Raw genomic sequence first — 15,441 nt, 5'->3', positions numbered from 1 at the left:
TTCATCAAGATAAAAAGCTTTTGCACAGCAAAGGAAATAGCTGACAAAACCAAAAGACAACCAACAGAATGGAAGAAGATATTTGCAAATGACATAGCAGATAATGGGCTAACATCCAAAATCAATAAAGAACTTATCAAACTCAATACCCAAAGAACAAATAATCCACTCAAGAAATGGGCAGAAGACATGAACAGACATTTCTCCAAAGAAGACATACAAATGGCCAACAGATACATGAAAAAAAGCTCCACATCACTCAGCATCAGGGAAATCCAAATCAAAACCACAGTGAGATACCACCTCACACTAGTCAGAATGGCTAAAATTAACAAGTCAGGAAGCGATTGATATTGGTGAGGATGCGGAGAAAGGGGTACACTGTTGGTGGGAATGCAAGCTGGTGCAGCCAGCTCTGGAAAACAATATGGAGGTTCCTCAAGAAGTTAAAAATAGAGCTGCCCTATGAGCCAGCAATTGCACTACTAGGGATTTACCCCAACGATACAAATTTAGTGATCCAAAGGGCACCTGCACCCCAATGTTCATAGCAGCAATGTCCACAATAGTCAAACTATGCAAAGAACCCAGATGTCCAGTGACAGATGAATGGATAAAGAAGATGCTATATATACATACAACGGAATACTACTCAACCATCAAAAAAAAAAAAAAAATGAAATCTTGCCATTTCTAACAACATGGATAGAAGTGGAGGGTAATAAGCTAAGCAAAATAATCAGAGAAAGACAATTATCATAAGATCTGTCATATGTGGAATTTAAGAAACAAAACAGAAGATCACAGGGGAAGAGAGGAAAAAATAAAATAAGACAAAATGAGAGAGGGAGAGAAACCATAAGAGACTCTAAATCATAGGAAACAAACTGAGCATTGCGGGAGGGGCGGGAGGTGGAGGGTTGGGGTAACTGGGTGATGGCCATTAAGCAGGGCACATGATGTAATGAGCACTGGGTATTATATAAAACTGATGAATCACTGACCTCTACTTCTGAAACTAATAATACATTATATGTTAATTAATTGAATTTAAATGAAAAAAAATAAAGTAAAAGCATATTAGTTAAAGAAAAAGCTACGTTGCAAAAAAGAAAAGAAAGAAGTCAAGAAAAAGAAAACCTACCACATACTTTAAACACAAACAGACTTAATAAATCATATACTATTTTGGATTAGTTGCACTGAGTCCCTCCACTGGGATATAATTATTTTGCTATATTTCTTTTGGGGGAAAAGGCTATTTCAGTATTACAATTTCACCAACAATCTGTTAAAAACTTTTCTCAAGCATGCTACTTAACTATTCTAATAAATGTGATTTTACAATAAAGACTGATTAATCCTGGTCCAAAACTGTGGAATTACTGGATAGGTTCTGATTAACGTATAATTCCTTTTCCTGAACACAAGAACAACAAAACACAAGAACAAACAAAAAACGCAAGTTGAATCTTGCCTTATACGAATTTCATCATCACTGTCCATATGTAGTAACCGGCCTTGTAGACGCCGTTCTTCACTGCGAAGCTGTTTTCTCATTTCTGATAACTCCATAATTACATTTTTTTTCTCCTCTGCAAATTCACAGTAAGTAAAAAATAAGACAGGTATAAGAACAGAAGATTAGGAGCACCTGAGTGGCTCAGTCGGTTAAGAGCCTGGCTTCGGCTCAGGTCATGATCCTGGAGTCCCCAGATCGAGCCCCACATCAGGCTCCCTGCTCAGCGGGGATTCTGCTTCTCCCTCCACCCCTCATCCCCTCACCCCACTCTCTCGTACTCTCTCTCAAATAAATAAAATCTTAAAAAAAAAAAAAAAAAAGAACAGAAGATTAAACATTAAAAGATAACCAGACGTAACACAAAACTAAAATGCTCAGAGACACATTTTTATGAAGGTTGCTGTTAATATTTTATAAATACAGATCATATTTATGAATACCAGTAAGATACACATACACATTTCTGAAAATACAGGAATTGCCAGACAAGAAATACTCTTGGGGTGGGGCGAGTGCAACTATAAAGAGGCACACAAGAGAGTTCCTTTGTGGTGATGCCACAGTTCTTCTCCTTTTTTTTAAAGATTTTATTTATTTGAAAGAAAGACAGAGAGAGAGAACATGAGCAGAGGGGAGGGGCAGAAGGAGGAGGAGAAGCAGACTTCCCACTGAGCAGGAAGCCTGATGTGGGGCTCAATCCCAGGACCCCAGGATCATGACCTGAGCCAAAGGCAGATACTTAACTGACTGAGCCACCAGGAGCCCCTGATGCCACAGTTCTATACTTTGTGCAGTAGTCACACAAATTATACACAATACAAATGCACAGAACCACACACAAAACACAAACACACATCAATTACTTTGTGTTAAAACTGTGAGACCTGATGGAGGTCTGTAGAGCGTACCAATGTCAATTTCCTGGTTATTGTTCTATATAAGATAGTACCACTGAGGGAAGCTGCAGGAAGGGTACCCGGGACTTCACTATGCTCTTCTGCCACATTCTGTGAGTCTACAATTATTTCAAAATAAAAAGCTTAAAAGAGAAATATTATAGGTCTCAGACTTAATAGTTAACTCTACCTTCTGCACGGAGCTGGTTTCTCCTGGCAGGTACCGGAGGAGACTGTGCCCTGGATATGGAACTTTCCTGTTTAACAATCATAACAAAGATATACTCAGTATGTCTTGCCTACTCAGAAGCTCGAAGAGAGTAATTTTTTTGAAACAACTATATGTAAAAGAAACCAGATTTCCCACTATCCTACCTATACACTTCCCTACATGTATTTTTCCTTCCCATCACAATGGAAGTGTCCTTGCTCCACCCAAAGACAACCCTGTCACCTGTTCTCTGTATCTGGTAAGTGACTCCCACCTCCTCCAATCACTCTTTTTTCTTAGCTTATGCTTAAAAATCTCTTTCTTCTTGGGGTGCCTAGGTGGCTAAGTTGGTTAAGCAACTGCCTTAGGCTCAGGTCATGATCCTAGAGTCCCAGGATCAAGTCCAGCATTGGGCTCCCTGCTCAGCAGGGAGTCTGCTTCTCCCTCTGACCCTCCCCCTCTCGTGCTCTCTCTCTCTCTCTCTCTCTCTCAAATAAATAAAATCTTAAAAAAAAAAAATCTCTTCCTTCTTAAAAAAAATTCTTATCTCCTCCTTCATCACTATCTACTGTCCCTTCTCTACTTCCCTCCATAGCCATCCTCTCAAGAATAGATGCAACACGGTGTCTACTTCCTCATGCCCATTCACTCCCCACCATACAGCTACTGCCTTTGCTTCTACACCCTCACTCCACAGCTCTCACCAAAGTCACCAGGGGATCCCCAAGTGACACATTCAATGGGCATTTTACACCCTTATTTTAATTGGCCAGTAGCAACTGATATTGCCATTCTCTATCACTTTCTCTGTCTCTATTTCCTTTCTCTGCCTCTTAAATATTTAATTCCCTGGTGTTCCATCCTCAGCCCTCTTTACTTCCCCCAAACCTATCCCCGACAACTATACTAATCTGACAAGGAACAATGTTAATGGCTTCCAAACCAGTCCAGAACTCCTTCCTTAGCCACAACCCATATTTTCAACCACCCACTCTATATAAATTTCACAAGAAACTTGAAGGTTGTCACTGATGCCTACCCCCCCCCACACAGTGAATGCCATTATTTGTGTCTCTTAAGTATGTCTTGAATTTATCACCCATTCTCAGTTCTTAATGTCACTGCCTTTAAGTCCTGAAAGTCTCACAAGTGGACTTCTGCAAAACCACTGTAACTTCTCTCCATGTTTATGGTCTTACCCGACCTCTAAAATACATCTCCACACCAGTGCCTGAGAGAAAGTTAGGTAAGACAAATATGGCCATTCTCCAACTTATAACATATGTCATTCTCCTACTTAAAGTATTACAAAGCATACCATTCATTATCTATCACAGACCGACTAAATCAGAATCTGAGAGAGCGGGATTAGGACAATGTTCTAACATTTGCTTTGTCTATTCTGGTAATTAGTCCATTTGGTACCCACTCATCTATGGGAATCAAGTCAAACTCCATACCACATCCTACTCACGTCTTGTCCTCTACCTCTGCTGCCACCCTGGTCAGGCATTCTGAGGCCAGAGCAAACCATGGGGTATTCTTCTCCTTGTGTGCCACTTCCTTCCATGATTTGGCACATCTCCTCCTCTTTATGGCAAATTCCTACTCATTCTTCAAGAGTCAAGTCAAGGATCAACCCTTCTGGAACATTTTCCCAGCTCTCTTTTTTTGATCATAGCTGAGTCTAAAGTATAAGGGACTTCAATGGCATAATTACAGGTAGCCAGATAATATATTATCAAAGAAAAGGCCTTCTTGAGAGGGCTGGACAAGAACCATTTGCTAAATTATAATCTGTCAAAAGAATTTAAACTTTATGGCACCAAGTATTACCAGTTACAACTGATGCAACAAATAAATGCAACCATTGTATTTCAGCTTTGAAAAAATGTAACATAGCTAAATATGATGAATTAAAAAAACTCACTCAATTCCCTTCATCTAAACTAATTTAGCTAAGATTAACAAATCAAAAGAAAAAGTATATACCTGAATAAAGGAACTTATAATGCTGTCAACTGAAGGAGGTCTTTGAAGTCTGTTTGCAATTTTGTTCTGAAGAGCAGGAACTACAGGAGAAGGCTGTCTCAAGCGCTGGGGGGAAGAAAGTATACATATATATGTATGTATATATATACATACAAACACACACATACATATATAAGCACATATGCATATATACACACACACACCAACATATGTCTATACACATACATACATATATGTATGTCTACATATATATGTGCCTGTGTGCACAGACACCCCTAATAGTTAACAAGACCACTTAGGAAATTCAGAAAGCTATTGCTTTTATTTAATAAAATACTTTTTACCAAAAAGAAAGTCAGAAATTCAATTATGTAAGATCAAAAACATCAGTTTTGATAAACATTAACTGATTTAGATATTGTTATTAAAACCAAAGCACTCTCAGATTAGAACAAAAAAACCCAACAAACTTAAGTAAAGCAATACCATACCAAATATTAGGAAAACAACAAAAACAAAAAACAGAACTAAGGTAAACACTTGTTTTAATAATAAAAAGAAACAGGTTAACACAAAAAAACAAAAACTCTTTTCTGGAAAATAATATAAATCAACATCTAAAACCTAGATCTCTTGTCACCAAGAGCATCACCATGAGGGAATGTTCCAGATAACAACAGCATTCTATGTCTCCATAAGAGATAAAAGAGGGTTTCAGTTTCCAGTGTAATAAAGTTAATAGTTCCCAATTTCATATTAAAATCAAAATGCAAAAAACAAATTCCCAACAAAATGCAGTAATAATTACCTGGTTTAAAAAAAAAAACAAAAAAAAAAAACCACCCAGAACAGAGTATATGTATGGATGTTAAATTGTTCATTTTGCATGGTACAAAATCAAATATTACTTTCACTGGTGACTCTGACAAAATCCGAAATACATGAGAAAATCTTTTCTTTTAAAACCAGTAGATGACCACAAGCAGAATTATAATGACAATATAAACCTTCTAAAGGACCACAGAGGATGAAGCAAACAAAGCATACTCCACAGAGTAAGAAAACAAGTAACTATCAAGGAAGCATAAATTTTAAAAAAGCCAGAAATTCAATTAATATGATCAAATATATTGGGTATGATAAAAATAGATGGATTTAGGTATCACTGTTCAAAAGACTATAATTCTCTGATTAGGGTAAAAAACTGAATTTTAAAAAAAAACATAAAACCAAATTCAACAAAACCAAATACACAAGCTAAATAAAAAATAAATGACACAAAAGTAAAAACTAAGAAAATGGACAAAAATATATTATCAGGCATACATAAATAAAAGAAAAATTATAGCTAGCAATGATAACTACATCACTGAGAGCAAAATACATTAAATGGAACAAAGCTGGTTTAAAACTATGGTACTTCATAATTGAACTAGAACAGTCATAAAACTGTATATTCCTAAGGAAAGCACTTTCTCTTAAACATAATTAGAAATTGGCAGAAACAAATGTTCTTTCATTTTTAAATAATTTTACAAGAAAATATTCTGTGTGTTTTCCACTCAATTTTGCTACAAGTCTAATATGGCTCTAAAAAATAATGCTATTAATTTAAAAAATGAATGAATGACATTTGAATAATATTTTAAAAGGCAGAACAAATATATATCCAACTTTAAAAATGAAGGGTATTGCCTAACATTACTAGAACACTGAAAATAAATAAAGCAAACAAAAAGCATAGGTGTTACTTATAAATTCTCTTTTAAATAATGTTTCAGCATATTCTAACTGCAAACCCTTATTTCTATCACCATAAAATCCTGGGGTGAGAAATCAAATAGTGTATCTGAACCCATCAAAAATGACTCACAATTGTCTATAGCAGGTTACACACTGAAAAGTGTACCAAACCACATCATAAATACACTAGAAGAGCCCACTGGTTAAAAGTAGTATTTCTGTGAATGCTGCTTAGAAGAAATAATGTCTGTATAAATCTAAACTTCTGAAAACCATTTTCTTAAATTAAATTGGGCTAAAGCTATAGCACATACAGTTTTTCAAGATGTGGTCCACAGGTCAACTACATCTAAACTCCTAAGAATGCTTGTAAAATGCAGATTCCTGGACTACCCTCAGACTTATTAAAATCAGACACTTTGTGGATAAGACCTGAAGATGCATTTTTAACAAATCCCCAGTGATACTTATGCATATAAAATTTTAAATACAGCTTTGAAATATGAGCAAGGGTGTAAACTGGAGCCTCATAGGGGCCAAGTGGCTTCCTAGAGAGAAAACCTCTTTGATCCACCACACACCTAACAGTGAGTATCAATCAGTCTCAGCTATGGACTTCAAACCAGTCCATTGTGAGCCACCAATTTCTTTTTTAATTTCCAATCCATCAAGGATAAAAGTGTAAAACAGTAAAAATGAATTATTAAATACATGAAAATTTTTAAAAAGACATTACACAATTTAAGTCCAACTTTTTTATCAGATCCAACAGACACAGAATTACTTTGACAAATTGCTACAAAAGTTTCCAGACACTTACTTTCCATTTCTGTACTTACTCTTAACATGAATAGCTGGCCGGGTGCTACTCCACAGACCACGAGGACAAGATTAAGAATGACTAAGGTAAGTAAAGCCCTTACACTCAACTGAGGGGGGAAAGAGCAGCAAGCACGATGACATGCTCTGTACAGGAAGCCCAGTGCGCTGCACCCAGATGAAGTAGCAAGATGGAAGGGAAGAACAAAAGCCTCCCTCCCCCTCTCTCTCTTTTGCTCCCAAGGCCACAGTGAAAGGGGTTTTAAACGTACCTTTGTTTCTTCCCCAATTATATTTTCTCTTGCATAGTAGTGCTGAAGCTGCAGATTATGTTTTTCTTCCTCTTCTTTCTTCTTTCTTTCTGCCTCTTTTCGTCTTTCTTCGGCTAACCGAATAAGCTCTTCATTTTTTAGCCTTTGCTTTAAAATAAAGAGAAAAATACACACTCCATACATACATTCTATAGTCCACTCAAATATCTGCTGTCTTATTTGTCTGAAATAAAGAGATAAAATTGAAGACATAGATGATACAGTGGTAACAAAAAGAAGCTATTTAACAATAAAGTATTAGGCATCTTGTATAACATCCCAGTAAGCCTAAGCTAATTTTTGGCTTAAAAAAGTCATCATTAATCTCTTTTCTTAACTTAGTCTTTCACTTTAATAAAATAGTATCCAATAAATGAATATTGATCTGATATTTTCTAAATGTACTCTAGGACTGTTCTCTGTAATACCTTTCCAAGTCAAAATAAAGATTTCACTTACAGGATAAGTATAAAAAGAAAGTAGGAAAAAAATGCACCTCCTCCTCTTTCTCCCTTTTCTTTTCCTGTTCCTCTTCATACTCTTGCTGAATTCGTGCTCTCTGTTCTGCAAGCCGTTTTTCTTCTTTTTCTTCTGCAATTCTTAGTCTCTCTCTCTCTGCTTCCTCTCTTTGTTTCTTTTCCTCAATCTAAAGAATTAAACCTAGTTATTACTTTGGGAAACTAATGAAAGTTAGAATACCATGTAATATTTTCTAGTATCCTATGAATTCAACATTCATACCCTCTTTTTAAGTTCCTAAATTTTTCAGTTTCCTGTATTTTATTAGGGAGGCTACATGATGTAATGTTGAGATATGAGTAAAATTCCAGCTCCACCAAATACTTACTCACTGAGTGACCTTAAGAAGACATTCTTATTCAGTTTTGTCATCTGGTAAAAAGAGCTATTAATGTCTGTATCTCCAAGGAGTACTTAAAGAACTGAAGTGGAACAATGTATGTCAAAAAAAATAAATAAAAATTCCTGTTTACAAATACTCAGTAAATAACTCATGATTATATTACTTTATAATGATCATTACTATTATGTCTCAAAGTTCCTTGGCTTGATTAGTATCCTGAAACAACAGTGTAGTATTTTAGCATTTAATCACTCCTTTTGCAAGAATCCCTTCCCCAGAATGCCCTTTCTTCTTTCCTATCTACTGGCAAGTGGTAAGGTAAACAAGGATTTTAGCCACAAGGGTTCACAACTAAGTTTCATCTTGAATGCCACCTGGGGCCTACAGTGCTAAGTACTCTGGAGAAATATTCTAAGGCAAAGTCTGAGATGTGAAAGGAAGAGGACCCTGAGATACAGTCTACATCCTCCATGAATGAGGTAAGGAAGAATGGCAGCAAAGGTATTGGGAATTCATGATGCTGGTTTTAAGGTTATCAATAGATTTTAGTTACTTTTAAATATGAAATAGTTATGGATATTCAAATTATTTTCATTGTTCTTGTCTACATTTCCTCTAGCTTCAAGGCTGTTATATCTAGTGTTATCAATCTTTTCAACTGTAAGAACTTTACTCTTCCTACATGTCCCATGACTTTACATGCTAGGGCTTCTTCCAACACTTTTTTTCAAACAACACTATTAAATAAGCACAATCCTAATATTTAGTACTAATAAGGTACCCACAATCACTTCTTCAAATACAATACACCTAGACAAAAGGTCCATTATGATCTAGACAACAAAACCTCACATTTAACACTCATTTCCCCCTTCTTCCTATTGCACAAAAAAAAAAAAAATTTACAGTCACAAAGTCAATTCTCCATTAAGGGTCACAATCATAAATGGATCACACACCTAAGAAATCCACAGAAATGCCATTCCAACAAAAATGCTACACAGCAGTTCAACAGAAAGAGGAAAGCTATCATCTAGGTCACTTGTTTTCAAATTGTATAATACAAAGGTGCTTCAAGGGTCCTGCAAATATTTTATCAAATTTTATTTTACAGCTGAAAAGATTAAATTATCTCTAAAGCTGTAATTAAAAATGTTACGTAAACACTCATTTGCATTACTTATCAGATTTTAACCACATGCAGACTTCTGCTGCATTAACTTAACAGTATAACTTTTTTATTCATACATGGAGCTAAGCCTTATTTTGCCATCTTGGTACACAGATCTGAACATTTTATAACATTTCTTTTGACATTTAAGTTTGGGGATACTTCTTGTCTGACACTTTAGTGTTGGTTGTAATAATAAATACCATTTAGATATTTTAAATTTTCTTAGAGTTTTGTGTTAGATTTTGCTTGAGAGGGAAAGAGTTTTAAGGGGCTGCTTAAAGAAAAATATGAAGCCACCATTCGAGAGCAATCCATTCACAGGTACACTGAGGATTTACAGGTTGGGAGAACTGAAGGCTAAACTTACTCTAAAACTGATATAGTCAAACTTCCCCTATTACTACTTTTTTCCAGAGGGAAAGACTCTGAGAGACCTCTAGAAATATAAGTGTGTATTGTGTATTGTACTTAAAGTCAGGAGACCTGGGTTCAATTTGCTGGCTCTGCCACCATGGGTAAGCGTCTTAGCCTGGGTTTTAGTTGCATGTCATAAAACAGAAGTAGTAATACCTTCCTTGGCGCGTTTGAAGATTAATGAGATACTATATGCAAAAGTACCTTCTAAATAATAAAAGGCTATATAATTTCAAGACTGTTTTCCCCCCTGAATTCTACCCTAAACCATGCTAACACTTGTTAAGTATAATAGGAGTGACATAATTTTGACTTGCTGTCATTATGGGCATATACCACAGGGCATTTCAAGTTCAATAGGTGACTCTGTGACCCTCAATCAGCTGCTACATGAGTGGCCAATACCATAGGGACTTCTGATGCCACTCTCTTACATTCATTATCTCTATTCATTCTGTCGATCCTTACAAAGGTCTTTCCATCCATTTCCGTTGTTGCCCGTCTAGTAAAATACCCTTGCTTCCAATCTTTTCAATCCTCCAAAAATACATCTTAAAGACTAATGCCAGATCAGTCACCGACAAGAGCATATCCATTACATCACTGCCTTATTGAAGAGTCCACAATAATTAGGATTAGAAAGAGGACATATCTGAGTAGAACCTTTTTAAGAAGAATTTAAGAGTTTGGGATTAGACTGGATAGCTTTAGGTGTCAGACTAAGGAATTTGGGTATTTTCTGTAGGAAAGAAAAGCTACCACCAGTTTTTGAGTAGCAAAGCATAACATGAGAAGTCATATCAAAGGAAGACCACCGAGACCACAGGGTTAATCTGAAATGGGATGTTAAGGGTGGGTGGGAAGGTGTGTGGAGGTGAGAAGAGAAGAAATTGTGAGTCCTTCTCTTTCTGTTTGCTTAATAAACCCTGGATACTCAAGTGTCTTCCTTTGGGCATTTCTACTATTTTTAAATGCTATTTGCTTACATGCATAAATGAGGCAAATAATTGCAAAATGTGATTACATCTGATTTTTAATAATTTACAAACTATAATGAGTCAAGAATATATCATTTGGAAAAAAACTATTGATTTTCTACTAACACATAAGCATCTAGAAATATTCATTCTATGCCTAAAAAGCAAATATTTTATTAAATCATTCAGTTTTAGAAATGTCAGTATTCTTTAACAATGATTTAATAAAGTTTAGAAAAGAGATGGACACTGGGGAGAGTATATGCTATGGTGAGCACTGTGAATTGTGTAAGACTGATGAATCACAGACCTGTACCCCTGAAACAAATAATACAGTATATGTTAATAATAAAAAAAAAAAAAAAGAGTAAGACAACTGGCATGCCTAACATGTCTCCATATTCCTTTCTCAGATATAAATGAAATAATATCATTTTAGTACTACCTATATCTGATGTAAATTAGGTATCTTAAATAACTGTGGAGGTATTTTAGAATTTATTCTTTATCCTGTGAGTAAAATCTTTTCAAGTTTAGCTTATTACAATTCTAACAAAACTTTGAAACTATGATAAAATAAGCACTTCACCTGAAAACGAAGAAAATTCTTGTATAATTCTTGCTGTTTAATCTGAAGTTCAGTTGGAGGCTCACAAAATATATTTCCCCGAGCAAAAGGAGAGCTCTGTGGTTGCATATAACCTTGAAAGAGAAATTTTGCAAAAACATACCATTACTCAATGGTTAGAAAATATAAAGATTAAAGAATAAAGTTTGCTACTAAATCCATATTGTGAATACATGTGCTAACTACGGAAGTCCAGAGGTCAAAAATCAGAAGAGGAAGGTTGAGATTAGAATCTGAAGACCAGATGAAAAGTAACGAGTAAAGAAAAATGATGAAACAAAAATATATAGTTGAAAAATTTATGTCTATACCTGAAAGACACCAAGGAAACAAAAGGTAAGAGCCTGAACAACTTTCACTGCAGCACAGACTTTAAAGTAAAATTTATATAGAGAAAAAAAGTACATTTAAGTTCTTATTTTTTTTTAAAGATTTTATTTATTTATTTGACAGAGATAGACAGCGAGAGAGGGAACACAAGCAGGGGGAGCAGGAGAGGGAAAGCAGGCTTCCCACTGAGCAGGGAGCCCGATGCGGGGCTCGATCCCAGGACCTTGGGATCATGACCTGAGCCAAAGGCAGAGGCTTAATGATCGAGCCACTCAGACGCCCCTGTAAATACCCTTAAGAATATGCTTAATTATATATTAAAATCTAGTATGTATACGTATATTAAAAAATTTGTTTTAGAAAATCAGTAATTCCAAAAATCTTTCCATCTATGGTTCACAATAGATTAGAAAGCCAGCTCTGAAAACACTTTTTACAAATTAGAATGATTCTTTATCACTGCAATAATTTTTATTTAAAAATTCTATTAGAGTAACAGGATATAAACATGAAGAATAAAAATATGCTGTATGTTCCTATAAACAGAATTATACATTCTGGGGAAGGATTAAATGATTTCATAAAGGCAACCTGAAAAATAATTATATCCCAGGAGTCTCTCCTTAAATGCAGGAAAAATATATTTAAATTTAAGCCTCACATAACTTTTTATATTATTTTTTAGTTACTGCCTCAGTCTTTATACCATCAATCTAAAGCATATCTTTCACCCACCATGCCTTGCAGTTTAGCTGCCACTTAGGCCTATTTTGCCTTTGTGTTTAAATATACTAATGCTTATTTGAATAGATCGGCTGAAAATCAAATGTTATAGTGAAAAGGTAGATTAACAAAACAAAGTTTTTAAAAATAAGGTTTTTTAAAAATAAATAAATTACAAAAATAAAATCATAGGGAAACACATGCTCTAACCCATCGAAATATATCTAGGTATCATAATAAGCTAAACACTAAGTTTAAGTCAAATTAGTATGGACTTCATAAATACGGTTCTTCATCCTAGAACCAGAAAGTAAAAGAAAAACAATGAACTTTAGGAAAGGCCTCAAACAGGCCTAATGAAGAGAAAACATGAAAGGATAATGAACTTTTAAGCACACATTATAACATTCAATTTTCAGATATATTCAAGTTCCCTAAGGCCTTTAAAATATTAAATGCCACATATGTATGTGTATGTGTAAACACATATACATATATAAACATACACTCATACACATATATGCTAGCACAGCAACAAATTAGATGACTGGATAGTTTCTTGCATTCAGAAAGTCTATCTTAGGTTAATTCTTAGGGAACTTCAATACACAAAAAAAAGGGGACATTTTAGCACTTCATGAGTTTGTATGATTTCTTAAACGAAAGCATCCTGCCCACAATACCAGCACCAAAACCCTGGCAGTGTACAGAAAGGCAACAGGCAGTAAATTCTGCTGTACATGTTCAATCATCAAGTTTGTGTATTTTCCTTGGAAAGGGTCATAGAAACTTGATTTTTTTCCAGTGTTTTTGCTTGATAAGCAGAGCTAGATGCTTAAATCCTTATTAATATGATAGAGAAAGTTCTGGGTGAAGACAGAACTACAAACAATACCAGGTGTAGAAGAAAAGGATAGAGGAGTATGTAGAACTGGGATCTCAATACAGACTACTAGAAGAAACAAATGAAGAGAAAAATGATGTATCAAAAAAAAAAAAAGTCAAAATTCCCTTCAATAAAATGAAAGGTGTTTTTACTGCACAATGAACTATTACAAAGAGTGGAAGCCTGGGACACCTAGGTGGCTCAGTCAGTTAAGCGGCTGCCTTCGGCCCAGGTCATGACCCCAGGGTCCTGGGATCGAGTCCCACATCGGGCTCCTCGCTCAGCAGGGAGCCTGCTTCTCCCTCTCTCTCCCTCTGCTTGTGCTCTCTCTGTCAAATAAATAAAAATAAAAATCTTTAAAAAAAAAAAAAAAGAGTGGAAGCCAAATTAACAATCACATACAATAAAAAAAAATTCAATTGTACTGCTTCAAAAATGAAGACTGGATCCACTAGGTAAAAATCTACTGTGGATCAAAGAAAGAAAGCACTTCCTCGTAAATAGAGATCCAACAGTGGTACAGGCTGTCCACGGAAATGACAAGTAGCACATCTCCTAAAATGTTCAAGAAGGGCACAGGGATTAGCGCTACCATCAAAGGCGTGAAAGATGAAAGGCTGGTGATTCTAATCACAGCTCCCTATTTAATCTGCCTGTTGGCCAGGCAGTCATATGGGTTAAAAATTTAAAAATCAATTTTGAAGACTATATGATCAGTCAGGGATATTTTGGGAGGACTTTCTAATGTAAGTTCTTTAGTAGTCTAAAATCAAAACTTTAGTGGAAGTACAAAAGCAGAATTTGTAGTAAATAAATGGTTACTTTTACAGGCATCAAAATATAGTGCAAGGTGATAGATATATCCTTTAAACTTTCTTTGATTTTAAAATATGTAACATATTTTCATATACACTTGATAAAGATGACCCAACTTTCCCTGCCAAGTCATAAAGAAAGCTACTGAATAATTTTCTATTTATAGAACCTTTAATTAAAGGATGTTGTTTGATAGCAAATCAAAGATATTGCTTAAGAAAGGGACATCAAATTAAACTTTTAAAAAAATTAAACTTCATTTCTTTGTCCTTTGTGGTTTTACAAGAGAGGGCAAATGATTACAAAATAAGCAAAAAATAAAATTAACAATTAAAATAAAGCATAACAAATAAAAATAAGCAATTTCTTTGTACAATATATCATATCACATCTGATGCATTTTCACTAATTCAAATAGTTATGGGTATAAGAAGCAAGAGACTATTTGTCTATGTGTAAAGAGACTATGTGATTTTAAGTCCTCCCACCAGCAAAATAAAAATTTTAGCAGCAGCTAAAGCATACATAAGTTATAAAGCTAAGAAGAAACACAGTGTTAAAAAGCAAAGTATATTTCCCTATTCGTTTTCAAAATAGAAAAGCTTAAGAAAAGGTATTGTAAATAACATGAATAACGTGTTATGCTTCCTGACTCAGTGTAACCAAGTTCTCAAAATCACAATATGACCTTTGTCAGGCAAGAGAAGAGAAATGTTACTGAACAACTTTAGAAATGTAAACAAACAAACAAAATAAAATGTGATTAAAAACCTGAGTTTTTATTCGTAGAATCTTCTAGGTTCTCAGCATTTGAGGTGGCTAAATTTTGGTCTAGAGATACAACAGCCCTTTTATCTTCATATGTTCTTGCATCTGGGTTATGGTAGGCATCTATATTTTGTCTGTGCATCCTATTCAAATCAGCTGAGAGGGAAAAATAAGCCATTTATTTCAACAAATACATTTTTGTAATTAGTATGTTTAATACATTTTTTTAAAGTAGAGAATCAGAGAGAAAAAAATAGGACAGAGTTGAAATAATTCAATGGTATCTTGGTGCCCTGCAAATAGAAACAGAATTATTAAAACTTGTAAGATTTTCTAAAAATAACCTTATAAAATAAACTCAAAATCAGT

At 34.9% G+C, this 15,441-nt stretch overlaps 1 protein-coding gene across 1 annotated transcript in view; it reads right to left on the bottom strand.

Moving 5' to 3' along the window:
• Nucleotides 1-15,441, bottom strand: part of CSPP1 (centrosome and spindle pole associated protein 1) — a 117,397-nt gene that overhangs the window by 23,445 nt on the left and 78,511 nt on the right. Inside the window, exons 15-21 of the mRNA XM_081817125.1 lie at nt 15,076-15,228; nt 11,511-11,623; nt 7,991-8,140; nt 7,456-7,602; nt 4,622-4,726; nt 2,609-2,675; nt 1,478-1,595 (exon numbers count right to left, since the gene is read on the bottom strand). Coding sequence (XP_081673251.1) covers nt 1,478-1,595; nt 2,609-2,675; nt 4,622-4,726; nt 7,456-7,602; nt 7,991-8,140; nt 11,511-11,623; nt 15,076-15,228 — 853 coding nt within the window. The remainder of the gene's footprint in view (nt 1-1,477; nt 1,596-2,608; nt 2,676-4,621; nt 4,727-7,455; nt 7,603-7,990; nt 8,141-11,510; nt 11,624-15,075; nt 15,229-15,441) is intronic.

This window comes from Leptonychotes weddellii, chromosome 4 (genome assembly GCF_054177405.1).
Source record: "Leptonychotes weddellii isolate Sample4059 chromosome 4, ASM5417740v2, whole genome shotgun sequence".
Classification (NCBI taxonomy): domain Eukaryota; kingdom Metazoa; phylum Chordata; class Mammalia; order Carnivora; family Phocidae; genus Leptonychotes; species Leptonychotes weddellii.
Note: the sequence above shows the minus strand (reverse complement) of the source record. Positions and strands in the feature narration are given on the sequence as shown.